Raw genomic sequence first — 27520 nt, 5'->3', positions numbered from 1 at the left:
TTTCCAGGCCTGTGTTATCCTGTTGTCATAAAAGGGTGTATTAAAAGCAGAACATGGCAGAACTGCACAGTCTATTCTGTGTTGTATCACCATCCCATACCGGCCATAAAACATAACAAGAAAGTCGTGTAATGTATGCAAGTGTCAGCACTTGGTTATATCACCAGCAGCTGTGTCACATATTGCAAGGAAAGGAAAGGAACCAGCCTCTTTGATATAGTGGTGAAGTCATCAGACTAAAGGCTGGAAGGTACTAGGTTCACTCCTCAGTACCGGCTTCCACCAAGAGTGAGTTTAATGAAATCGCCGGTCGCTGTGTTATATATATTACAAGGAAAGGAACCAGCCTCTTTGATATAGTGGTGAAGTCATCAGACTAAAGGCTGGAAGGTACTAGGTTCACTCCTCAGTACCGGCTTCCACCAAGAGTGAGTTTAATGAAATCGCCGGTCGCTGTGTTATATATATTACAAGGAAAGGAACCAGCCTCTTTGATATAGTGGTGAAGTCATCAGACTAAAGGCTGGAAGGTACTAGGTTCACTCCTCAGTACCGGCTTCCACCAAGAGTGAGTTTAATGAAATCACTGGTTGCTGTGCTATATATATTACAAGGAAAGGAACCGGCCTTGGTGGTGTAGTGGTTAAACCATCGGACTAAAGGCTGGTAGGTACCAAGTTCACTCCTTAGTACCGGCTCCCACCCAGAACGAGTGTAATGACTCAATGGATAGTGTAAAGCTATTAGACCATAAAACATAACAAGAAAGTCGTGTAATGTATGCAAAGTGTCAGCACTTTGTTATATCACTGGTTGCTGTGTCATATATATTACAAGGATAAGAACATTTGTTTTACACCGGCCTCGGTGGTGTCGTGGTTAAACCATCAGACTAAAGGCCGGTAGGTACTGGGTTCACCTCTCAGTACCGGCTCCCACCCAGAGCACGTTTAACAACTCAATGGGTTGATTAGGTTGTAAAGCCATCCAGCTAAAGGGATCCTTTATATGCACTTTGCCGCTGACAGGACAACATACACCACAGACTTTGACCAGTTGTGGGGCACTGGTTGGAACGAGAAAAATCCCAATCAGTTGAATGGATCCACCGAGGTAGCTCGATCCTGCGATGCAAGCACCTCAAGCGAGCACTCAACTGACTGAGCTAAATCCCGCCCCTGTGTTGAGACATTACTAAAGATATTTTATTTTATATTTCCTTTCACTCCACATCTAGAAACCATTTTTTTTGTTGTTGTTGACAATCCCTTGACGCTCATAAACATGTTATAAATGGTAAACAAGTTTTCAAAGTATGATTAATCACATCTGTCCTAAATATAATCCAGCCAATGAAAACAAGTGAAAAAAGGGAGACCCAATTCAATGGCCGTGTTCTCTCACACAAAGTATAAACCATCAGCTACAGATGTTTAATCTTTTTGTGGTTACGCATTTCCACAAAAGATAATCACAGGTAAAATGGTGTGTGCAAGTTTCCATTATCTCACACAGTAACGCACAGGTTAACAGTGTCATGGGAAAATCTCACACACTTTATGTCCTGTTTGGATGGATTAACAAAAAGAAACTGGAAACAAAGGCAGGGCATAAACGTACAGGAGAAACTCGTTTTAATGGCTATTTATATAAATGGTGGGACAGATGCAGCTGAGTTGACAAAATATTTTAATGGAATCAACCAAATGTGTAAATTAAACCGAATGTGTATATTAAACCGAATGTGTATATTAAACCGAATGTGTATATTAAACCGACTGAACTAAATCCTGCCCCCCTAAACTGAATGAGTATTAAATAAATATGTCTGATTTGAGTTTATTATGATGTGCTAATAATGCTTTTAATAATTCAGAAATATGTGTGACTCACAGAATTACTTGCCCTTAGGTTTCTTCAGCTAACAAGGCATCCACTTAATTTTAGACACACAGAAAAGAGAGCAGATCTCAAATTTGGTAAATAAGAAGGCCCATGAATATGGCCTGTAGACCCATGAATAGGGCATCCACAAGTCCAAACTATTGGACTCGAGTACTTGAGGGTCAAACTCAACCCAGACTCGAGTACTTGAGGGTCAAACTCAACACGGACTCGAGTACTTGAGGGTCAAACTCAACCCAGACTCGAGTACTTGAGGGTCAAACTCGACACGGACTCGAGTACTTGAGGGTCAAACTCGACCCGGACTCGAGTACTTGAGGGTCAAACTCGACCCGGACTCGAGTACTTGAGGGTCAAACTCGACCCGGACTCGAGTACTTGAGGGTCAAACTCGACACGGACTCCAGTACTTGAGGGTCAAACTCGACACGGACTCCAGTACTTGAGGGTCAAACTCGACCCGGCCCCGAGTATCCGACACTGCATAATGATGAGACTAAGGAATAAGAAACTCGACCCGGCCCCGAGTACCCGACACTGCATAATGATGAGACTAAGGAATAAGAAACTCGACCCGGCCCCGAGTACCAGACACTGCATAATGATGAGACTAAGGAATAAGAAACTCGACCCGGCCCCGAGTACCAGACACTGCATAATGATGAGACTAAGGAATAAGAAACTCGACCCGGCCCCGAGTACCAGACACTGCATAATGATGAGACTAAGGAATAAGAAACTCGACCCGGCCCCGAGTACCAGACACTGCATAATGATGAGACTAAGGAATAAGAAACTCGACCCGGCCCCGAGTACCAGACACTGCATAATGATGAGACTAAGGAATAAGAAACTCGACCCGGCCCCGAGTACCAGACACTGCATAATGATGAGACTAAGGAATAAGAAACTCGACCCGGCCCCGAGTACCAGACACTGCATAATGATGAGACTAAGGAATAAGAAACTCGACCCGGCCCCGAGTACCAGACACTGCATAATGATGAGACTAAGGAATAAGAAACTCGACCCGGCCCCGAGTACCAGACACTGCATAATGATGAGACTAAGGAATAAGAAACTCGACCCGGCCCCGAGTACCAGACACTGCATAATGATGAGACTAAGGAATAAGAAACTCGGCCCGGCCCCGAGTACCAGACACTGCATAATGATGAGACTAAGGAATAAGAAACTCGACCCGGCCCCGAGTACCAGACACTGCATAATGATGAGACTAAGGAATAAGAAACTCGACCCGCCCCCGAGTACCAGACACTGCATAATGATGAGACTAAGGAATAAGAAACTCGACCCGGCCCCGAGTACCAGACACTGCATAATGATGAGACTAAGGAATAAAGTAAAATAACATTATGCATCTTAATTCCAGTGCTGAACATGGATGCCAATCATGCCATTGATACAATGGCGCATTATATTGCATTCCACACTGTCACATTCGGCTTTTGTTTTCCCTCCATGTCTCATATCCCTATGATGTAACGGCGGCAAACATAATATGGCAAAATGACGTAAACAAATATAATTAAATGAGAGAGCTCTTCCTTGTGCAGATACTCGAGTCCTGTGAGTGGACTCGAGTATTGCTAGACTGGCCCCATGCCCGAGTACTCAAGTACTCGTGGAGACACTACTCATGAAGATTCTTGGGGAGCATTATAATGAGAAGGTAAAAAGATTATCATTTTAGGAATTGACCGATATTGGTTTTGTGGTGTAAATGTCTTTTTGTGGTTTTACAGTTGTTGTTTTAAGCGAGCAGGGTCTCTGATAACTTTCCATTGCCGACCCTTACTCAATTAAAAGCATGATAACTCATTCCATCGACTGCATGGTACTAACTAAACACTCAGAATCTTCAACCAGGACCTGGATACCTGTGCAGTGGGATGCTGCTGAAACATGGTGTACAAATCATGATGAAAGTGATAAAGTGTATAACAGTTATGTTTCAATCACAATTAAACAATACATTTTGACTTACCTTACTAAGAGGCGTGAAGAGTTGTGATAATTTATTCTGTGCCTTTTCCTTGCTCTTTCTGTCCTCCCTAAATGTAAGAGTTCCGTGCGGGCTCGTCGATGGTACCGTGAACGAGTCATCGATCGAAAGGTTGTTACCACGGCGACGTGATAAACTCCCCTGGAAGAAACAACAACGAAACAATTATATAATTTTAAAATTTCAGAAGAAGAAGATCCAAACTGTATTTTGAAGTTCCAAAAGTATGAACAACTATCGTTAACTGAAACATTTTATACAGTCAAAACTATAATTGACTTTTTATCATATTTTTGAAAGTATGAGCATTAACAATTACATGTAAATAATTATTGTTTGTTATGCATGTTAAACTGTATACTTAGTCAGAAAAGAAAATGGTGTATTTTTTAAAATTGATATGGAGAAAATATTTACATAATTATTGACACAGCAGTAAATTGTTAAGACACTTGACACTTTTATTTTGCATAAATACAGTACAAAATAAAATAGTCTTCCGTCATGTTTATAATGCCCCCCTTTGACTGTTTAACATATGCAAATAAACTTGTCAATCAAGAAGTATATTTTTGATGCAGTATGCATGTATACAGCCATATAAATAGTTTGCATATGAAAACATGCAATCCAAAATTCAATTAAAAAACCCATATTTTTATTGTTGTCCACTGCATCATGAACTGACAAAATGACTGACAAAATGTTTAGTTTTTCTCTCAGACTTGTATAAAGGGGGATAATCCATGATATCATGCAGTTACATCTGCAATATTTAGCAATACAATACAGGAAAGGAAATGTTTTATTTAACGACGCACTCAACACATTTTATTTACAGTTATATGGCGTCGGACATATGGTTATGGACCACACATATATTGAGATAGGAAACCCGCTGTCGTCACTTCATGGACTACTCTTTTCAATTAGCAGCAAAGGATCTTTTATATGCACCATCTCACAAACAGAATAGCACATACCACAGCCTTTGATATACCAGTTGTGGTGCACTGGCTAGAGCAAGAAATAGCAATACAATACAGATACTTACTAAAAGGGGGTTACTGGAGAAAACATACAAAAGATTTCAATCCATAGTGTTTTTGTTAATTATTTAGATTTATAATTTCATTAAATTTTGTACCTGTCACATTCACTGCCCATAACTATTAAAAAGTTTGTTTTGTTTAACAACACCACTAGAGCACATTGATTTATTAATCATCGGCTATTTGATGTCAAACATTTGGTCTTAAAGGGAAAACCCGCTACATTTTTCTATTAGTAGCAAGGGATCTTTTATATGCAGCATCCCACAGACAGGATAACACATACCATGACCTTTGAAATACCAGTCGTGGTGCACTGGCTATAACTATTAAATCGCCCGCAATCACTCAATATGTTCGTGTGCAACTCATCCTGATTTTAATTATTTTCAATGAAATATATTTTTCAATTTTAAATTCAGTATAGATTTTTGTGTTAAGATTAAAGATGAAATTACATTATGTCAAATAATAAAAAATTTAAGAAAAGAATTAAGTATATTTACATTTAAACCATGAGAATCTGCTAAGTTAAAAATGTTACATCTAATCTGTCATAATCCATTGTTAATATTTTTTGCTGTCAAACTTACCTTCAGCTTCGTATAAATAAACATTAAATATAACTATTATTATGTTTCTAAGTATTTTAAATACCCACGTATTTCAAAGAATAAATAAATACATAAAAATAGGTTAATAACTAAAGGAAAGTTATCCCAACCAAGTATATCTACCAGGAAATTAATTAATTAATATATATGTATACATGACACTAAAATTAGTACTGCTACTATTGGTAAACAAGTGATTGTAAGAGACCATTCATATTCCGCGTGTGCATGTTCTCTACCATACATCGTGAGTGAAACCAAGTAAAAACACACTCATGAGTTGTAATATAAATGGTCTCTTACAGGAATGAGTATAGTATTCTATTTATTACAACGCGCTATATTGTTTATATGTGCATGGAGATGCAATCTCTTAGCAAAATCGAGACAATGAAAGATGACGTCGATTCTGAAAATGCTGTCATTTGTTTACTTGTTTGTCACAATTTGAATTTGAATAACAGAAATGTCATTATTACTGTGATCACTCTCACTAACGTGTAATAATATATCTTATTTAAAGGGTAATAAATTAATTGCAAGGTAATCATCCAAAAAATACTTTTTAAAAATCCATTTCTCATTCCAGCCAGTGCACCACAACTGGTATATCAAAGGCCATGGTATGTGTTATCCTGTCAATGGGATGGTGCATATAAAAGATCCCTTACTGCTAATTGAAAAGAGTAGCCCATGAAGTGGCAACAGTGGGTTTCCTATCTCAATCTGTGTGTGGTCCTTAACCATATGTCTGACGCCATGTAACCGTAAATAAAATGTTTTATTTAACGACGCACTCAACACATTTTATTTAGGGTTATATGGTTAAGGACCACACACATATTGACAGAGGAAATCCACTGTCGCCACTTCACGGGCTACTCTTTTCGATTAGCAGCAAGGGATCTTTTATATGCACTATCCCACAGACAGGATATTACATACCACGGCCTTTGTTACACCAGTTGTGGAGCACTGGCTGGAATTAGAAATAGCCCAATGGGCCCACGGACGGGAATCGATCCTAGACCGATCGCGCATCAGGCGAGTGCTGTACCACTGAGCTGCGCCCCGCTCTTCTTAGATAAAATACATGTGCTTAAATGTACATGGAACTGATCAATCATGAGCTGTACACAATGTCATAGCTACCCTATAGGAAAACAAAACACCTATTGAATCGTTTTGCTGAATCCATCATTTCAAAATTCAACATTTCACATGCTAAGAAAACAAAATCAATACAACTGACACGCAGGACACTAAACAAATCTCTGTCTGGGTTTACTCCAAGATTGGCTTTTGTACTATTTTGTTATGCCATAAATTATCTGCACTGCACTTTTTGTGTGAGTAGCTGGGACAGCCAGTTACATGTATTTACAATATAATATGCAAAGTCGTTGTAACATTATCTGATTGTTCTGACCTCTTCTCTTTCAATCTGTACTGCTAACAGCCTTCTTTGTACTTAACCGATGCCGCACTTAGCAAGGATCTTTTTGCACTGAGGTCCAGTCGACTACCGTATACACATCATGATAAATACTGCATACAAAGATGAATTCCACCAATACAATGGCAATGGAAGGTGCCATCTTTGTCACTTAACATAGAGGTGACTATGTATATGGCAGCCCTGTATATAACATCGGCTAATGTGGGCTGGCTATCTAGACAACAGTAATATGTCTGGGGGCAACGCTACCACACCCCATCTGGTCATGTATATAGCATCGGCTAATGCAGGCTGGCTATCTACACAACAGTAATGTGTCTGGGGGCAATGCTACCACACCCCATCTGGTCATGTATATAGCATCGGCTAATGTGGGCTGGCTATCTACATAACAGTAATATGTTTGAAGGCAACGCTACCACACCCCATATGGTCATGTACATAGCATCGGCTAATGCAGGTTGGCTATCTACACAACGCACAACAGTAATAGGTTGGCTATCTACACAACAGTAATATGTTTGGGGGAAAGCTATCAAACCCCATCTAGTCATGTATATAGCATCGGTTAATGCAGGCTGGCTATGTACACAACAGTAATATGTTTGGGGGCAACGCTACCACACCCCATCTGGCCATGTATATAGCATTGACTAATGCAGACTAGCTATTTACATGGTGGTTGTATTTTTGAGGGTATGCCCACCACAGCTCATGTAAACTTTACAACGCACTAAGCATGAATTACATCCAATATATAGTAATACAACCTTGTATATTAATTCAGCTATTAGCTGGAGGAAAATGACATACTATTCACAGTTGGGTGGAGGATAGCACTGCTTTTGCTGTGCCTATTACATAATTAAACTTCATATATGTATGACATTAAATAGCAGTTGTTCAAGAATGTAAGAAAATAACCAAATATGTAGAAGATTAAAATGAAAACAATCAAAAGTGCCTGGTTTATTAAAAAGTGATGTGGTGATGTAAGTACACAACAGCTAGTAAAACATGAAACATAAACTTCTAAGACGGTGCATTGTGCAGTGGTGCAGTGATGTAAGACTACGCCACCCAAATAAAACCATGCCTAATACGTATTTTACGACGGAAAAATCTCTATCAAAAGATCCTTCCTGAACATATTTCATGTGGATAGTTGAACGATTTTTTAAAATTTACAAATAAGGATCTTAAAACTTTTACAATTTGTAAGATTAAATAAAACATATTATAATATGACAATTCAATTGTATTGTATTCAAATGGGTTCATAATATTGAAAGTTTAAAGTTTTGTTTACTGTAACACTAGAATACAGTGCTTTATTTACCATTGGTTATTGGATGTTATACATTTGGTTAATTTTAACATATAGTCTTAGGAAACAAGCTACATTTTTTCCAAACAAACAAAATAACCCCAAAGAACCCCCCCCCCAACTAAACACAAAAACAAATAGAGGAAAATAATAAATCTGCATTTACTGCATAAAAATACCTACAAAACTTGGTTTTCTTCTTTAATTATTTATGTTACCTTTAATTTTTTTATTATTACATTATAGTTACATATACGTGTTGTCTTTAAAAACATAAAACTAGAAACCATATAAACCAGTTCACATACATAATTGTAGGTAACAGAAAACAAAGTCAAATTATTTACTGCTATACTCAGCTTATGTAGACTTTTTGTCTGTTGAGCTAATTCCTAAATGTGATATCTAACCAGGGTTTTATTTCTACAATTTTACTTCATGCACATGGCTTTGACTTCATAAATTTTAGTGTCATTTCACAAAAAAAGGAGGAATTTTTTGTTTCATTAAAAAAACAAAACAATGGGAATTATTTACATTCTGATTGGGAATTTGTTTATTACAAAATTGGAAAAAACAAAACAAACTAAAACAACCTAGCCTTTGGAGAATTGTGGGGAGTGTTGCCGATTATCGGAGTATAAAAACATAGGTGATAAATCAATGCTAATGTCATAGATTTAAAATGTACAAATTTCAATCATTTATAATTTAAAAGCATTAAAATAATAATAATAATAATAATAATAATAATAATAATAATAAAATAAAAATAAAAATAAACCCACCATAAAACAACACACCAAAAAAAGCTTCACAAACAAAGACATATATATATATACAATCTAAAACAATATAATGTAATATATATAACAGACTAACTAAACAACTACTTGCAACTACGAGGATTCTGGGAAGGCAAGGGAGGGAAGTAGGATTAGAAGTAACATGTATTACACAGATAAAAAAAACTATACAGTTACATGTAATATATATGCAATAACACATGCAGGAGATACCCATATATATGTCATGCTGATTGGTCGACTTACAAAGGAATCGTCATAAACTCTCAAACCATCACCGGATTTTCCGTTCTCGTTCTTGGATATACTGAAGAATTGCAGAGAACCGCGACGCTGCTTGACAGGGGGAGGTTCGAGGAGGGTGGGGACTGTGGTTATGGATTCTCTTCGAGTATTTTTCTGATAAAGTCAAGTACACAGAGACATGCAGTGTTTTGGTGGAAGTAGAGAAAAATGAATATTATAACACTATTTTATATGAGTGTGAGGTGTTATACATGTATATATATATATATTCAATGATTTAAACACACATGTAAATACAGGCCTCTGAAAATCTGCTTGACCTATTTATCGGTTACAGAGAAATAAATCCAGGTATCCCATTTCCTTTTTGCGTAACCTATTATATCATATAATATCTTACATTTTCAGTGCTATTTTTCAGATCACATACTTTAAGAATTTGATAACTTTGTAAATTGGATGTAAATTAATCGAGGTCACAGCACTAAGTTTATTGACATTTAAGCGATTGTACTAAGGTGACACTCCATAATAGATGTATGCATTCATATTCATCAAACAAAAACATTTCAATAGCAACTTTACATTGAAAGTTGTCCAGCATTCAGAAAACAAAAAACGTTAAGCACTAGTTTATTATTATGTAAAGATATCCAAAATAACGTCATTGACACCATTTTCATTAAAAAAAACCCACGTCACATATTCATTTGAATATTGCGTAATGGCCAACTGGAATTAAAGTTGCGAATACTGTTTACAAAACACGTTGTATTAAGCTTGAAATTATATGATAAAGAGAATAAAAATAATGTATTATGCTCATCAGAAGCTCGCATAATATAATTTTTATTGCTAATATATGATATTAACGATACCGAAAACCACTCTGGTATTAACCTCTATATATCCATGTAAAATATTATGGTGCTCGAAATTTTGTGTGAACAAAAAATAGGTTATGCAAAAATTAGATTTGTGCAAGCAATGCGTGAATGAAATGACCATTCTTGCAATTTTCAGAGGCCCGAAATAGGTATTTTAGTAAATGGTTAACAATGAGTTGTTAGAGGATTACGGTAATACATGTAAGTGATATTTAAATGATGATTAATAAAACAAAATTATAGCAAATGTAGGGGGAGGTAAAAAAAACTATTGCTGGGGTCATCCAAGAAAATATACATCCCATTAATATACAGAGATAAAACACAACCATGCATGAGGTATATAATTTATTATATACCCCAAATCAGATGTAGGAAAATTATATAGTTCTTGAATAAGTGTAATACATTTAGTATTGCACACATGGCATGAGGGTTTTGTAATTTATTATTAGAATACAGGTAGAATAATACTATAAAAGGCAAATTTGTAAAAATAGAAGATTCTCCCCAAACTATGGCATGTGTATATTGTATCAATATATAACTTGCACAACTACCTGCAATAAATCATTTAGATTATACATTTCATTCTAAAACACAAACAGGAAACATTTTGAGTTTGCAACCATTGTAAAATATTTCCAAATAATAAATTCTTTTAAACAACTAAAGTTACATATTGTATACAGTTTATTGTTTTGAAAATCAGTTCTTCTATATATCAAATGTGTTTCTGGCAATCCTAATGTTTTATATACTAGCTCAAAGTTCATTTTATATCCAAATATATACATATAAATTTTTTGGTATGTACAAAATTATTAAGATGTAATTAAAGTACCATTTGGGCTACAACAAAAATTAAGATAGATAGAACATGTTCTGTGCAGTAGTTTTGAACATACTGAAGGACAATTTGGAACTCAATGAATTTATCAAAATTGATAATACTGAATTTGTCAGAATTGGTTTTTAAAAATCTGTACTAGTAAACAATATTGTACATTGCCTGATAACTAGGGTCAGTTACTTTATGCTAGGGTCAGACTATCAACTGCCACAACGAAGTTGGCAAACTTTTTGTTGTCACAATTTCTACGACTGTCCAGTTGCTAGTCTGAGCACTTACAACTCAATTCTTGTCATATAACACATTAGTTGTTAATTTGAGTGTACCCATTATAAGTTGGGAGTTGGAGAAATTACAACACAACCGTTGAGTTGGCTAACTTTCTGCTGGCAGTTGATAGTCTGATCCTAGACTTAAATGCAGGCATATTTCTAATAAACATGATAAAAACAAATCTTCCGCTTCATAACCAGTACCAAAAAATAAGCCAAATGTATAACAAAACCAACTTTAAAAAAAGAAGCTAAATGTAAATTTAAGCATTAAATTTTTTTTTTTTTAAAAACCCAGAAAATAAAACACCCACAAAAACACTTTAAAGGTAAGCCTTGCAGTGTAACAAAAACTATTTTTAAAAACGCTTAAGAAACCCCAATCAATGCACCTAAAATAAGCCCAGTATAAGCAAAAAAGTTTTTAAATCCTTAGAGAAAATCCAATGTATCAGTAAAAAAGGCACCCCCCCCCCCCCCCCCCCCCCGCAAAAACCTGAAAAAAGGAAAAATATTTTTAAAAAAGAAGAAAGAAAAGCATTGAAAACCAACATGTAGAAGGCCAGTTTGCAGAACACCCCATGCATGCCTCTGTTGTTTCACCATCACCATGTTAGTCAAACACAGTCACAAACACAATAGCACTGTTAAGTTGGTGTGCTGGCTTCAGTTAAGAAAATCATATGGTAATAAAGGCTTTATAAAGTGTTCTTCTTCCCACTCAAGTTTATGTGCTTCTATAGTGCATTATTATTATTATTCTTGGATTGGATTGAATAACATATTAACTGGCCTATATCCAATTAAGGTTCAAGTGCATCTCTCCTGGGCACAATCTCTGACAATTATTCTTGGAGTTAATTTGTAAATACAGTGAAACCCCTCTAAACCGGACACCCTCAGAACCAAGTAATCAGTCTGTTTTTAAGAGGTATCCAGTTTACAGAGGTTCTCTCCTGCACATATATTTAAAAAGAGACCATAAAAAAATGTCCAGTTTTGAGGGAATTCCAGTTTATAGAGGGTCCTGTTTTGAGAGGTTTGATATAATTTTTATGACATTATAACCAATACATGGTGTCATGCCAAGAACGATAAAATGGCTCCAAAATGTTATTTTATTGTATCTACATAATATGGTTTATTCAGATTCCAATTACGTACATGTATAATATATACAGCATTCAGACTATTTATAATAAAGTGGTTTTGAGCAAGAATGACTGAGCACCTGCAAACCTCGGCTATTTACAAAATAAATTGTTACTATTCAACTTGATTGATATTTTTGGACTTTGTGAATTGAACATTTACGGAAACAATCTTTAGGTTATGCAAAAAGCATTTCTTTCTGTGTACCCCATTATAAGACCATGTAAATGGTATTCTAAATTTAATGCAAAAATTAAATTTAATTAAAGAAAAACTAGACTTGCACGTACGACCAATGGACAAACAAAACTATCATTCTCGTAATTTCAGAAACTTTCTGTCTTTATTACTTCAAATGGCTCAGTTATAGCATACCAAACTACTGGATACAAAACCATCAAAATTATCAACTGAATGTCTAAAGTCGTAACTCTTGACGACTATTTACAAAATGAATCTCACCATTAGATTTCAGTGACATTTATTACTTCAATTACATCATGCCAAACCACTGGATGTTAAGCCATCAAATCCATCACTTGGATGTGCCGTTAAAATGTGGAATTTCGTCTTCTCAAGGAAGGAATGATTTTGGCTATGATGCATTTATTCAACTAATTATGATTCAAAACCCAAGTCCTCACTTCCAACTCTGCTTCCAGAAGAATTAGAAAGGTTAATGTGTTAGTAAATAGACGATAAAGTTTATTTTCTTTAATAACACCACTGGAGCACATTGATTTCTTAATCAGTGGATACTGCATGTCAAACAGTTGGTAATTGTATTAAAAGTTGTTTTTTATGAGCATCAAGGGGTCTTTTATATGCACTTTCCCACACAGAACAGCACATACCACAGGGGTCTTTTATATGCACTTTCCCACACAGAACAGCACATACCACAGGGGTTACCGTAGTTAGTAAAGACAGGAATATTTCTTTAATGAGACAATAAGACGTGTTAAGCTATCGTTATTTATGTTTTACATATCGTTATTTTGACAGTAGGTCAAGTAAGGGAGGAAACCCACTGCTTCCGCACAGGACGTGTTAAACTATTATTATTTATGTTTCACATATCGTTATTTCGACAATTGGTCGAGTGAGGGAGGAAACCCACTGCTTCCGCACAGGACGTGTTAAACTATTGTTATTTATGTTTTACATATCGTTATTTCGACAATTGGTCGAGTGAGGGAGGAAACCCACTGCTTCCACACAGGACATGTTAAGCTATTGTTATTTATGTTTTACATATCGTTATTTCGACAATTGGTCGAGTGAGGGAGGAAACCCACTGCTTCCGCACAGGACGTGTTAAGCTATTGTTATTTATGTTTTACATATCGTTATTTCGACAATTGGTCGAGTGATGGAGGAAACCCACTGCTTCCGCACAGGACGTGTTAAGCTATTGTTATTTATATTTTACATATCGTTATTTCGACAATTGGTCGAGTGATGGAGGAAACCCACTGCTTCCGCACAGGACGTGTTAAGCTATTGTTATTTATGTTTTACATATCGTTATTTCGACAATTGGTTGAGTGAGGGAGGAAACCCACTGCTTCCGCACAGGACATGTTAAGCTATTGTTATTTATGTTTTACAGATCGTTATTTCGACAATTGGTCGAGTGAGGGAGGAAACCCACTGCTTCCACATATGCTATTTATATTAAAATGCAGCAAGAGGTCTTTTATATGCACTCTCCCATAGGCATGATGGTACAAACTTTGAATCATGTTGTAATGGGTATGGGTAATTTTTGGCATGCTTTTATCAGAAAACCATTAAGGCAAGGGCTCTTTTATATGCACTTTCCCATAGATAAGATAGTACATACTTTAAATCATGTAATAATGGATATGGGATTTGGGGGTCATCTTTGCTGTGGTTTCATAAGAATATTGTTCAAGAATGCCTGTCGTGGGCATTAACCACTAACTTCACCAGAGAGCTAGTCCCACAACAGACAGGTGATAATTTTTCTGTCAATCACAGTTAACAAAGTTTTCACAAACATTCAAACAATTCGTCGGTTTTGGTATTGCCCAACTAAAAGGATATATAAAACTTCTTCACATTGTAATGAATATTTTATCAACATTTAAATAAAAAAAATCATACACTCACATTAACCCTTTCCCAAATATAGTACTTTATTTGTATGCTTGTAAAAATGTAGATGATTAACACCTACATTTAACACATTAGTTATTATTATTAATTAATTACAGTAACTGGAAACAAACATGGGTTACAGCTGTATTAGAAAGAGAAAATGGCTGAGAAAATGGCCGACTCACCCCTGATTTATTGTTTTTCGAGCTGTTTGTCTTGGAGGCATTGCTTGGTTTGCTGCTGGTGGAAGTTCTCGTGATGACTGTGTCCGGCACATCTTTCTCTGGAAAATTACAAAATATACCTGAAGGTATTTCGCACTCAAAACAATGGTCTCTTTAAAATGATAATATATTATTATGTTGAACTATTCACTAGTAATACATCAAAACAATGAACAGTGAAACCTGTCAAAACCGGATCATGCTGGTGACCTAATATTTATCCGGTTTAATTCAACTGGATCATGCTGGTGACCTAATACTTATCTGGTTAATTCAACCAGATCATGCTGGTGACCTAATATTTATCCGGTTTAATTCAACCGGATCATGCTGGTGACCTAATATTTATCCGGTTTAATTCAACTGGATCATGCTGGTGACCTAATATTTATCTGGTTAATTCAACTGGATCATGCAGGTGACCTAATATTTATCCAGTTTAATTCAACTGGATCATGCTGGTGACCTAATATTTATCTGGTTAATTCAACTGGATCATGCTGGTGACCTAATATTTATCTGGTTAATTCAACCAGATCATGCTGGTGACCTAATATTTATCCGGTTTAATTCAACTGGATCATGCTGGTGACCTAATATTTATCTGGTTAATTCAACTGGATCATGCTGGTGACCTAATATTTATCTGGTTAATTCAACCAGATCATGCTGGTGACCTAATATTTATCCGGTTTAATTCAACTGGATCATGCTGGTGACCTAATATTTATCTGGTTAATTCAACTGGATCATGCAGGTGACCTAATATTTATCCAGTTTAATTCAACTGGATCATGCTGGTGACCTAATATTTATCTGGTTAATTCAACCAGATCATGCTGGTGACCTAATATTTATCTGGTTAATTCAACCAGATCATGCAGGTGACCTAATATTTATCCAGTTTAATTCAACTGGATCATGCAGGTGACCTAATATTTATCTGGTTAATTCAACCAGATCATGCTGGTGACCTAATATTTATCTGGTTAATTCAACTGGATCATGCTGGTGACCTAATATTTATCCAGTTTAATTCAACTGGATCATGCTGGTGACCTAATATTTATCTGGTTAATTCAACCAGATCATGCTGGTGACCTAATATTTATCTGGTTAATTCAACTGGATCATGCTGGTGACCTAATATTATCCAGTTTAATTCAACTGGATCATGCTGGTGACCTAATATTTATCCGGTTTAATTCAAAAGGATCCAGTGTTTAAAGGGTCATGTTTTAGAATTTAGAAAATTTGGGATCATGAAACTTAGTCGGTTTTGACAGGATTCCAGTTCTTCAAGGTCCGGTTTTGACAGGTTTCACTGCTGTAATAGGTTAAAAGTGTGTTACAAAAATGTAACATATATAATGATTACGAATCTGCCATTAGCATAAATAAACACCACCACATCTCTGCACAAGACCAATTCCAAAAGAAAAGGTATGCAGCCATGACTGGTGCTTAAACTACAGAGGACATCGCTGGTCTTGACCATATATAACTCTGTCTGTAGGAGAACTATACAGTAAAACCTCTAAAAATAGGACCCTCTGTAAACTGAAATTCCCTTAAAATCAGACATTTTTTATGGTCCCTTTTAACTTCTGTAAACTAGATACCTCTTAAAACTGAACATTTTACTTAGTCCTGAGGGTGTCCAGTTCAGAGGGGTTTCACTTTGTATATTTATATGTATGTCTATAATATGTCTATAATATGTATTATAGTGTTTCAGTATATGTATGTCTATAATATGTATTATTGTGTTTCAGTATATGTATGTCTATAATATGTATTATAGTGTTTCAGTATATGTATGTCTATAATATGTATTATAGTGTTTCAGTATATGTATGTCTATAATATGTATTATTGTGTTTCAGTATATGTATGTCTATAATATGTATTATAGTGTTTCAGTATATGTATGTCTATAATATGTCTATAATATGTATTATAGTGTTTCAGTATATGTATGTCTATAATATGTATTATAGTGTTTCAGTATATGTATGTCTATAATATGTATTATAGTGTTTCAGTATATGTATGCACCTAATATTTTTACAGCTCAAATAAAAAATAAACTTCTGATTTAAGTGCACATGGATGTGAAAAGAATAACATTACAAGCTAGGAACTGCACATGTTTTACAGAAATATTGTACCTAATAGTATGTACGACCAAATGAAACTTCATATATAGCAATTAAAGTCAATATAACCATGTCAATTTCTTTTTCAAATGGAAGAGAAAGAATATTTGTTTAACTACACCTCAACACATTTTAAACCTTACAGGCTACTATTATTGACCAAGCAGCACAGGATATTTTATATGCACTTTCCCATAAACAGGACAGTACATACCACAGCCTTTAGTATACCAGTCATGATGCACTGGCTAAGGTTGGAAAAAAAAAACCCACGTGTCCATCAATCAGATGAGACTCATCTTGCCCCATTTTTAAATGGTAAGCTCTGCTTATAAAAATGTTAAAGACCAATTTCAAAACTTCAACAAAGTCTTCAGACTTTTGAACATCATGTGCTATTTATACAGACTTTATAAAAAAAAAACCCCTCTCTTCAGACCCACTAGTTTTTCCCCATCCCAACCAGTGCTCCATGACTAGTATATCAAAGGCCATGGTATGTGCTGTCCTGTCTGTGGGGAAGTGTGTAAAATATCCCTTGCTGCTAATGGAAGAAAGGTAGTGGGTTTCCTTGGAAAACCGATTCATTATTAGCAAATGGTTGACATGTATCCAGCAGCTGAAGATTAATAAATCAATGTGCTCTAGTGGTGTTGTTAAACAAACTAAACCTTCCTTGGCTTTCATCAGAAGCCTATATTTGAGAATTGTCAAATGGCTGACATCCAATAGGCATTGATTAATCAATCAATGTGCTCCAGTGACACTATAGTAAACAAAACAAACTTTAACTGAAGAATATGTGCTAGAATTATCAAATCTTTGACAACCAATAGTCGATGATTAATTAATTAATCGATCAAAGCATGTGCTCATACATTGTCGTTAAACAAAACAAAGTTATTCAAGGATATGAACACAAACTGTACAATGATTGTATGCATTTCTAACGGAGTGGACAAATCTGGCACCAAAAACCAAAGACTATTTCTCTTTAAACTGAATGCATGGATGAATAGATGAATGGATGAATCAACGCATGGATGAATGGATGAACGCATGGATGAATGCAGGAAATGCCGATTACTGTACAGGCTTTAGTGAAAGATTCAAGGCAAGAGTAATTATCGTACAAATAACTTACAATAAAGAATCAAACTTACAATAAAGAATCAAACAATAATATGATAGGGAAGGAATGGAATGGAAGATATGGGAAAGGAAGAGATTGAAGGCAAGGGAAAGGGGGTAAAGGAAGGGAAAGGGGGTAAAGGAAGGGAAAGGGGGTAAAGGAAGGGAAAAAATATGATGGGGAGTGAGGGACGGAGTAAAGGAAGGAAAAGATATGAGGGGAAGGGAATGGAGGGGGTGTAAAGGAAGAGAAAAGATATGAGGGGAAGGGAAGGGAGGGGGTGTAAAGGAAGAGAAAAGATATGAGGGGAAGGGAATGGAGGGGGTGTAAAGGAAGAGAAAAGATATGAGGGGAAGGGAAGGGAGGGGGTGTGAGGGGAAAAGGAAGAGAAAAGATATGAGGGGAAGGGAAGGGAGGGGGTGTAAAGGAAGAGAAAAGATATGAGGGGAAGGGAAGGGAGGGGGGGGTGTAAAGGAAGGGAAAAGATATGAGGGGAAGGGAAGGGAGGGGGTGTAAAGGAAGGGAAAAGATATGAGGGGAAGGGAAGGGAGGGGGTGTAAAGGGGGGTGTAAAGGGAAGAGAAAAGATATGAGGGGAAGGGAAGGGAGGGGGTGTAAAGTAAAGATATGGGAAAAGATAGAAGGGGAAGGGAAGGGAGGGGGTGTAAAGGAAGAGAAAAAGATATGAGGGGAAGGGAAGGGAGGGGGTGTAAAGGAAGAGAAAAGATATGAGGGGAAGGGAAGGGAGGGGGTGTAAAGGAAGAGAAAAGATATGAGGGGAAGGGAAGGGAGGGGGTGTAAAGGAAGAGAAAAGATATGAGGGGAAGGGAAGGGAGGGGGTGTAAAGGAAGAGAAAAGATATGAGGGGAAGGGAAGGGAGGGGGTGTAAAGGAAGAGAAAAGATATGAGGGGAAGGGAAGGGAGGGGGTGTAAAGGAAGAGAAAAGATATGAGGGGAAGGGAAGGGAGGGGGTGTAAAGGAAGAGAAAAGATATGAGGGGAAGGGAAGGGAGGGGGTGTAAAGGAAGAGAAAAGATATGAGGGGAAGGGAAGGGAGGGGGTGTAAAGGATGGGAAAAGATATGAGGGGAAGGGAAGGGAGGGGGTGATGGGGATGAGGGGAAGGGAAGGGGATATGAGGGGAAGGGAAGGGAGGGGGGGTGTAAAGGATGGGAAAAGATATGAGGGGAAGGGAAGGGAGGGGGTGTAAAGGAAGGGAAAAGATATGAGGGGAAGGGAAGGGAGGGGGTGTAAAGGAAGGGAAAAGATATGAGGGGAAGGGAAGGGAGGGGGTGTAAAGGAAGGGAAAAGATATGAGGGGAAGGGAAGGGAGGGGGTGTAAAGGAAGGGAAAAGATATGAGGGGAAGGGAAGGGAGGGGGTGTAAAAGAAGAGAAAAGATATGAGGGGAAGGGAGGGGGTGTAAAGCATGGGAAGAGATAGAAGGGGAAGGGAAGGGAGGGGGTGTAAAGGAAGAGAAAAAGATATGAGGGGAAGGGAAGGGAGGGGGTGTAAAGGAAGAGAAAAAGATATGAGGGGAAGGGAAGGGAGGGGGTGTAAAGGATGAGAAGAGATATGAGGGGAAGGGAAGGGAGGGGGTGTAAAGGAAGGGAAAACATATGAGGGGAAGGGAAGGGAGGGGGTGTAAAAGAAGAGTAAAGATATGAGGGGAAGGGAAGGGAGGGGGTGTAAAGGAAGGGGGAAAATATGAGGGGAAGGGAAGGGAGGGGGTGTAAAAGAAGAGAAAAGATATGAGGGGAAGGGAAGGGAGGGGGTGTAAAGGATGGGAAGAGATATGAGGGGAAGGGAAGGGAGGGGGTGTAAAGGAAGAGAAAAAGATATGAGGGGAAGGGAAGGGAGGGGTGTAAAGGAAGAGAAAAGATATGAGGGGAAGGGAAGGGAGGGGTGTAAAGGAAGGGGAAAATATGAGGGGAAGGGAAGGGAGGGGGTGTAAAGGAAGGAAAAAAATATGAGGGGAGGGGAAGGGAAGGGAGGGGGTGTAAAGTTTGAGAAAAGATATGAGGGGAAGGGAAGGGAGGGGGTATAAAGGAAGAGAAAAGATATGAGGGGAAGGGAAGGGAGGGGGTGTAAAGGAAGGGAAAAAATATGAGGGGAAGGGAAGGGAGGGGGTGTAAAGGAGGGGAAAAAATATGAGGGGAAGGGAAGGGAGGGGGTGTAAAGGAGGGGAAAAAATATGAGGGGAAGGGAAGGGAGGGGGTGTAAAGGAGGGGAAAAAATATGAGGGGAAGGGAAGGGAGGGAAAATATCTCAAGGGAATTAAACAGTGAAAGGGACTGAGAGATTGGAAGTGAAGATAAGTGGGCTGAGTTTGGAAGAATAAAGGTGGGGAGTGCTGGGATATATTTTTTTTATACGTTGAGATCTGTCTGGTGCAGGTTTCGATTTGTCAAATCAGTCTTATGGTAGCAGTCTTCCTACATACGATGTAGGGATGTAGTTTCCTGGGGAGTGGCAGTCCTCTTGTAGATGAAAAACCTGACATCCATTCATGAAAACAATTATGACCTTGCTAATGACCTTTTGACTCTGCCTTGTCTAGTGATATGATTTTGATAATAACAGTTTTGTTGTTATGATGAACTGTGAGGGAATGGAAGAATGTGGATGAAAAGGGAAGGGAATTGGAAACAAAAGAGTTGGAAACGGGACTGTTTGATAATCTTACTAAGGTGGCACTTTGTAATTGACATACACATTGACAGGCATCGAACAAAAACATTTCAATAAAAACTTTACACTGAAAGTGGTCTAGCATTTTAAAACAATAATGGTCATGTACTAGTTTATTTGTAAGTAAGATATCCAAAATGACGTCGTTTACATTTGACACCATTTCCACTCAAAAAGAAACTGCATTACATATTCCTACGTCATTTGAATATTGCGTAATGGCTTACTGGAACTAAAGTTGCATATACATGTACATTTTACAAAAACATGTTGTATTAAGCTTGAGATTATATGATAAAGAGATTATTACCCTTGTGTGTTTCGGTATTATCAATATCATATATTAGGAATAAAAATAATGTATTATGTTTACCAGAGTCTCACATAATACAATTTTTATTCCTAATATATGATACTGACGATACCAAAAAACACTGTAAAAATAACCTCTATATATTTAAGGTAATTAAGACAGTATAACTGCCGCTGAGATATGTATTTTGGTATTGTCAATATATTAGGAATAAAAATAATGCATTATACTCGACAGAGGCTCATATAATACAATTTGTATTACTAATATATGATACTGATGATATCGAAACCCTCTGGTAATAACCTCTATGTATTTAAGGTACATTAAGACAGAAGAATTGCCAGTGAGATGTGTTTTAGATCAGACTGAATTAAATAGTAACACCTAGCCGCATGCACATGCAATATCTTACCACTGGCGTGTAGGTATCCCGACAGGAATGTGATCATGGTTGCCTGGTAACTGGCACAAACATTCAAAATAACTGATGCCATTTTGTTTAAGTTGTGTATTTCACAGCAGCGTAACATCCAGGATTGAAGAGAGTTTTTCAATACACAAATAAAACAGCTAGAGATTATAATCAATCATCACTTTCTCCTGTTTCGTTCATCTATACACAAATAAAACAGCTAGAGATTGTGAAATTATCACTTTTTCCTGTTTCATTCATCTGAGTAACTATCAGTTGTTAACTTGTAGGGAAAATTGAAGCAGGTCACAGAATTCTGTTTTATCAAAGATGAATCTGGTGTTCATGGAATTACAACTGAACGTAAGTTACTGGATGCACAATTACTTAAAAATGAGAGAAAAAATGTCTCTGAACAACACAGTGTTGTAAATGTGGCAGGTCACATCAATCTGTTTTAATCGAAGATAAGTCTAGTGTGAGATCACAACTCAATTTGAGTTACTCGATACACTGTCGTGAGTTCAGTTAATAAATACAGTAACAGTCTCGCTCTCTCTCTCTATAACTAAACCACAAAATGTTCCCAGTGTGTCATCAGTGTATTATGATTAACATCATCATTGCATGACTTTGGTCAATTGGAAATATAAATCTTCAGAGAAAAAACTAGTTTTTCTCAAAGTCAATAAAAAAAAATCATGAAATACAAATAAGTCTTCTGTTAAAAAAAAGACAAATAAAAAATAGCTTGTCACTTCTTTAGTGTCACTCAAAATACTTTAAAAAAAAAATATCATCTGATTTGTTTTTAGTGTCATAATGTCACACACACACTATAAATAATAAAAAAAACCTTCTGTCTTTTAGTGTAATTAAATAATATAAATAATAATAAGAACTTCTGATGTCTTTTGGTGTTACACAAACTATAAATAATAAAGACCAAATACCCTGTCCCTTCTCTGAGCGGTATAGTGTCACAATATCACACAAACTAGAGAAAACAAATGAAGTAAAGAAACCACATGTTTCAGAAATGATTCACTCTTGTCAAGTGACAGATTAATGCCAGTCTCTGTAATCTTTCTTGGACATCTTTTCAAAGTGTTTCTTTGCACTCTGACCAGGTGTCAAACACACACAATCATTAAGCACATCACAGTGAGAGTTCTGGATAAATTTCAACTCAAATTTCCTAACAGCTAAGAAATGTACACGACTGCAGAACATACATTGGCCATTTCCTACAAACTCTAGCTGGCCCTGATTCAAGACAAATGTCCTAACCCCCACAACCAACAAAGAGCACTGGATTGATTCTAAATACAACACAAAAAAAAAGAAGAAAAATAAAGATATAAAACCTAAAAAAAACTAAACCTGAACAATTCCTGGTATACTGAAGCCAGTTCAAGTTAAAACGTTAGTATCAGACAGACTTTTTTATAACAAGATGTAAATATACTTTCTAATTACTACAAATATAACGTTAAAAACCTCCTTTCCACAAATACAATAATTAATGCTTGAGATCTTAATAATTACTGTGTGATTTAGAACTATTGAATCGTCCTGACGACTAGTATTGTGCTCAATGAAGTGACAAGGATTGCATTTGTGTCAAACCTGACGGAGGTGCACTTAGGATGTCGACATCGTCTATTCATAATCGTAAAGATGGGAATGCCGTTACGGTCATTGATCCATCACAGAGTGTTTACATTCGACACTGATTTGTCTGATTTCTGCAGTTTGCACACTTGAAAGAACTGTATGGCGTAATATCAGAAAGTAATCACTGTGGTTTCAAATGTTAGGAACAATATCTCTGATTATTTTTAAGCTTCCAGAATTTTCTGTAGACTACTGAATATTCAAACAGCTGCATTAATTCCAAGCACTGGTGTAGAGTGAACCAAGAGAGGAATTTGACAGAATTCATGTATCATCAGTCAAAAAAACAAAAACCTACAAGAACTGACAGTATAACAAACATAGATTGCGTCTATGATGGTTTGTAAGAACTTTGGTCTTGTGGAAAAGCTGTAAATTGCTGTTAATTCCAGGCATTGAAGCAAAGAACACATCTATCTTTAGCCCTCATTTATCACTGATCAGTCATAAAAAAAAACCCTGACAGCTTAACAAATATTATAAATTACAACTACCAGTATTGTAGTTTATAAGCATCCTCCAACTAAAAAATGCTGTATTAATTCCAAGCATTTAGACAACTGTTTTCAGCTGTATAATAGTTCATATGTATGGTCAAGAAAGCAACACTTGACTAGAATAATAAAAACTATAAAGTTTAGATGAGAGTTTGTAAAAATCTCACAGAGAAATGAATATTCAGTATTTGTTGCCAGAATTCAACTCATGTTCATGGTATATGCTAATTATCATGTATATATGCTAATTATCATGTATATATGCATGAAAGTATTATTTCATTTTAAACCTTTTCTAAGATTCCTTTAAGTGAAACAACTGTGATATGACTCCTACATTGTAGCTGTTAAAAGATATGAACTGCAAATATGCAAAATAACAACTATTATTTATCCAAAATTGCATCACTGTACAACACAATATGATAAAGGTGAAGACAGAAATGACTTCTAATGTAATACATAAAATGAAACCCATGAAAATTATACAAATATATAAATCCAGGTTTGTCCAGAGGTAGTCATCCAACGTCTCACCAAATTCTATTTACTGTGTACAAGACACTACAAATAACCAAATGTTTACAGCAAATGTCAGCATCAGTTATTCAGGACAGCTTATGAAATAACAAAACAGAATTTTTAAAATGTTGCCGAACTTTTCAAGACCAAGCTTTGTGTTATATTATATTAATAGTGTCCTGTTGTTTCAACAGAAATAACTTATCAAAAGTAACAAAACAAAACCCCACCCAGTATCAATAAAAGTAATCTTGTAACTTCAAATGTCATAAAAAGATTTTCAGAAAAAAAATTTCCAACGTTAAATCTTGCACAGTTGTTTTCAGTGTTGTCATGCCATACTCATATATTTAATATTAATGTTTGATCTCTGAAGATTCAATATCTTCGAACACTTCAAAAACACCAAATATTTCTTGCAGACGTCTGATTTAAGAGTGGGTTATTCAGAACAGCAGAATTACAATAAAACAAATCCCCAAAACACCGCACGTTTTGACATCTTGGTGATTCATTTCCAGCATAGCCATGCCTTTTGCATGTATGTGTGATGTATTAGCATCATCCACTGCGGAAAAGATCTTGGAATCAATGCTGTCATCACATTCAAATCCAGGAATCAAAACTATCATCACATTCAAATCATATCTCTGTAGAAAACAGAATTCAAAGAATATGAATTTGTAAATGTATTAAAATATGTTTATAGCAAAACAATTAGAAATTTAATGTTCTCCATCTTTTTAGAACATAGGGTCTTTCCGATTCAAAAGATTTCCAAGAAAATCAAATAGAAAAATATGTTTTAGACTTCATCGAAAGTATGCTGATTTTCATCTATGTCACATCCATAGGGTAAAACATGAATCAATGAATCAATCCATATATGAATCAAACAGATTTGTTGTGTCAATGATAATCAAACTGATGAAATCAGAAGTAATGTTTTAGAAGGCAGTATGTTAATTTTCATAAGTCATAAACGATAATTTAAAATAATGATGACAATTAAAATGACTCCATTTATAGGAAACGAAAACACAACAGAAAACACAACAGCCTCAATCTCTTAACTAACTTTTAACTAAAGAAAATGAGAAATAATCTTTTAAAATACAGTATGCTGATTGTCAATCAAGTTACATTCAGAATTCAAAATAACATCACTCAAGACAATGACAAGACAAAGAAAGACGACCTTCCTCATCGAAATAAGCCTCAACCAAATGAAATTAGAACTAGTGGCTTAGAACCTATTATACGAAGTTGGAAATATTTCACATTGAGGAGGTGAAAAACGAGGAACGGATTCTGAGAATCCACGAGAATCCATGAGAAGGTCAATACTACAAACAAGGGTGAGGCGCTGCGGCCATATCTTACCATGTCACTAATGCCCACACTTCGGGGGCAATAAAAAAAATATTTAAACAACACATATTTCATCTCGAACGTTTGGCTGGGTTGGGTGAAATGTAAAGTTTGAACAGGGATTTATGGGGATTAGAAACAGGAGGAAGAGGTACAGTGTTTACATTTTTCTAGCCCTTCTGGTTAAACACCGGGTTTCAAATTAGGCTTTGAACTTACAGACCTTCTGCACGTCTGTGGGGACATAATCACATTTCCGTTTCAAAGTTGGCGAAAAATTTGTTGCTTCAAGGTGACAAGCTTGTCATAAACGAATGACACTGATAAAATATTCACAAGTTCAAGTGTCATGATCAAAAGGAACACAGGAAAGCAATGCTATGTAATATCCACCAGCACTATACATGGCTGAAAAAAAGTGAGGGTTTTTAACGACACCACCAATCAGTTGTTTGGTGATTAATTACATTCTAAAATTAATGTTAAAGCTGTTTTGTTTAATAATACCACTAGAGCATTGATTAATAAATCATTGACTATTGAATGTCAAACATTTGGTAATTGTTTTTACATATAGTCTTAAAGAGAAAACCTGCTAAATTTGTCCATTAGTAGCAAGGGATCTTTTATATGCACCATCCCACAGACAGAATAGCACATACCACAGCCTTTGATATACCAGTCGTGGTGCACTGCATGGTTTGATCAAAAGGAATACAGGAAAGGAATGTTATGTAATACCCCCAGCACTTTATATGGTTGAACTGACAGACATGTAAAAATGCAGCAAGCTTAGGATAGTCTCTTTAAATATTAAACATATATATTTTACTGGCTGCAATATTATGAATCAAACAATCGCTTATGCAAATGAAATTCTGCCATGGCAATCAAAATTTACAAAACACTTATCTTATGCTGAGTTAAAGTTTGTTTTGTTTAATGACAACACTAGAGCACATTGATTTATTCATCATCAGCTATTGGATGTCAAACATTTGGTAATTCTGACTCGTAGTCATCAGAGGTAACCCGCTATATTTTTCCATTAGTAGCAAGGGATCTTTTATATAACTCTTTCTCACAGACCTGACAGCACATACCACAGCCTTGATAGTAGATTAGTTTGTCAGCATTAACCTTTTCCTTAATTATGACATAAATTTTATTTTATTTTATCAGTTAGGCAACAAATTCTGCCAGGGTGATTAAAATTTACTAAGTTCTTATCTTTTGTTGAGTAGATTATTCTGTTAACACTAAACTGTCATTATGACATAAATTATATTTTATTACATCAGTTAGGCAACATCTATAAACAACGTTTCATGTCTGGGACTGTGTTTGAAATCATGCATGTCAGATAACGGCAGTCGATCGCCCCAGGTATTGAGAATGGGATATCAGACTTGTGGTTTCAGCTGATTTGATAATCAAGGTGTTCTCCATGCTTCATTAAGCATAATCATAAAGCCTGGGGACACAGAGAGATTTTTTTGACTGTAAATGATCTCTAGAACTTTTTTAGATTAATCTCAAGTTTGTTACTTTACTTTTTATACTGACCATGTTTGTGTGCAGTATAAACAAAAATATAAAAAATAAATAAAAGTAAAGTAAAGTAAAGTAAAGTAAAGTAAAGTAAAGTAAAGTAATGTAAAGTAAAGTAAAGTAAAGTAAAGTAAAGTAAAGTAAAATAAAATAAATAAATAATTAAATAAAAACAGAGATCTTGTTCTCAGTAAATAACATTATCATGTTTTCAATTTTTGTTGATCATCATCATGTTTTGCTATGCAA

General features: G+C 36.0%; 1 protein-coding gene across 2 annotated transcripts in view; it reads right to left on the bottom strand.

Moving 5' to 3' along the window:
* LOC121389928 (pleckstrin homology domain-containing family G member 5-like) overlaps positions 1 to 27520 on the bottom strand; it is a 144179-nt gene that overhangs the window by 52643 nt on the left and 64016 nt on the right. The window contains exons 8-10 of one of the 2 annotated variants that reach the window (XM_041521597.1): positions 14909 to 15006; positions 9436 to 9588; positions 3914 to 4072 (exon numbers count right to left, since the gene is read on the bottom strand). In XM_041521597.1, coding sequence (XP_041377531.1) covers positions 3914 to 4072; positions 9436 to 9588; positions 14909 to 15006 — 410 coding nt within the window. The remainder of the gene's footprint in view (positions 1 to 3913; positions 4073 to 9435; positions 9589 to 14908; positions 15007 to 27520) is intronic. The other variant, XM_041521598.1, reaches the window with a different exon arrangement.

The sequence above is a fragment of the Gigantopelta aegis genome, chromosome 15, assembly GCF_016097555.1.
Source record: "Gigantopelta aegis isolate Gae_Host chromosome 15, Gae_host_genome, whole genome shotgun sequence".
Classification (NCBI taxonomy): Eukaryota; Metazoa; Mollusca; class Gastropoda; order Neomphalida; family Peltospiridae; genus Gigantopelta; species Gigantopelta aegis.
Note: the sequence above shows the minus strand (reverse complement) of the source record. Positions and strands in the feature narration are given on the sequence as shown.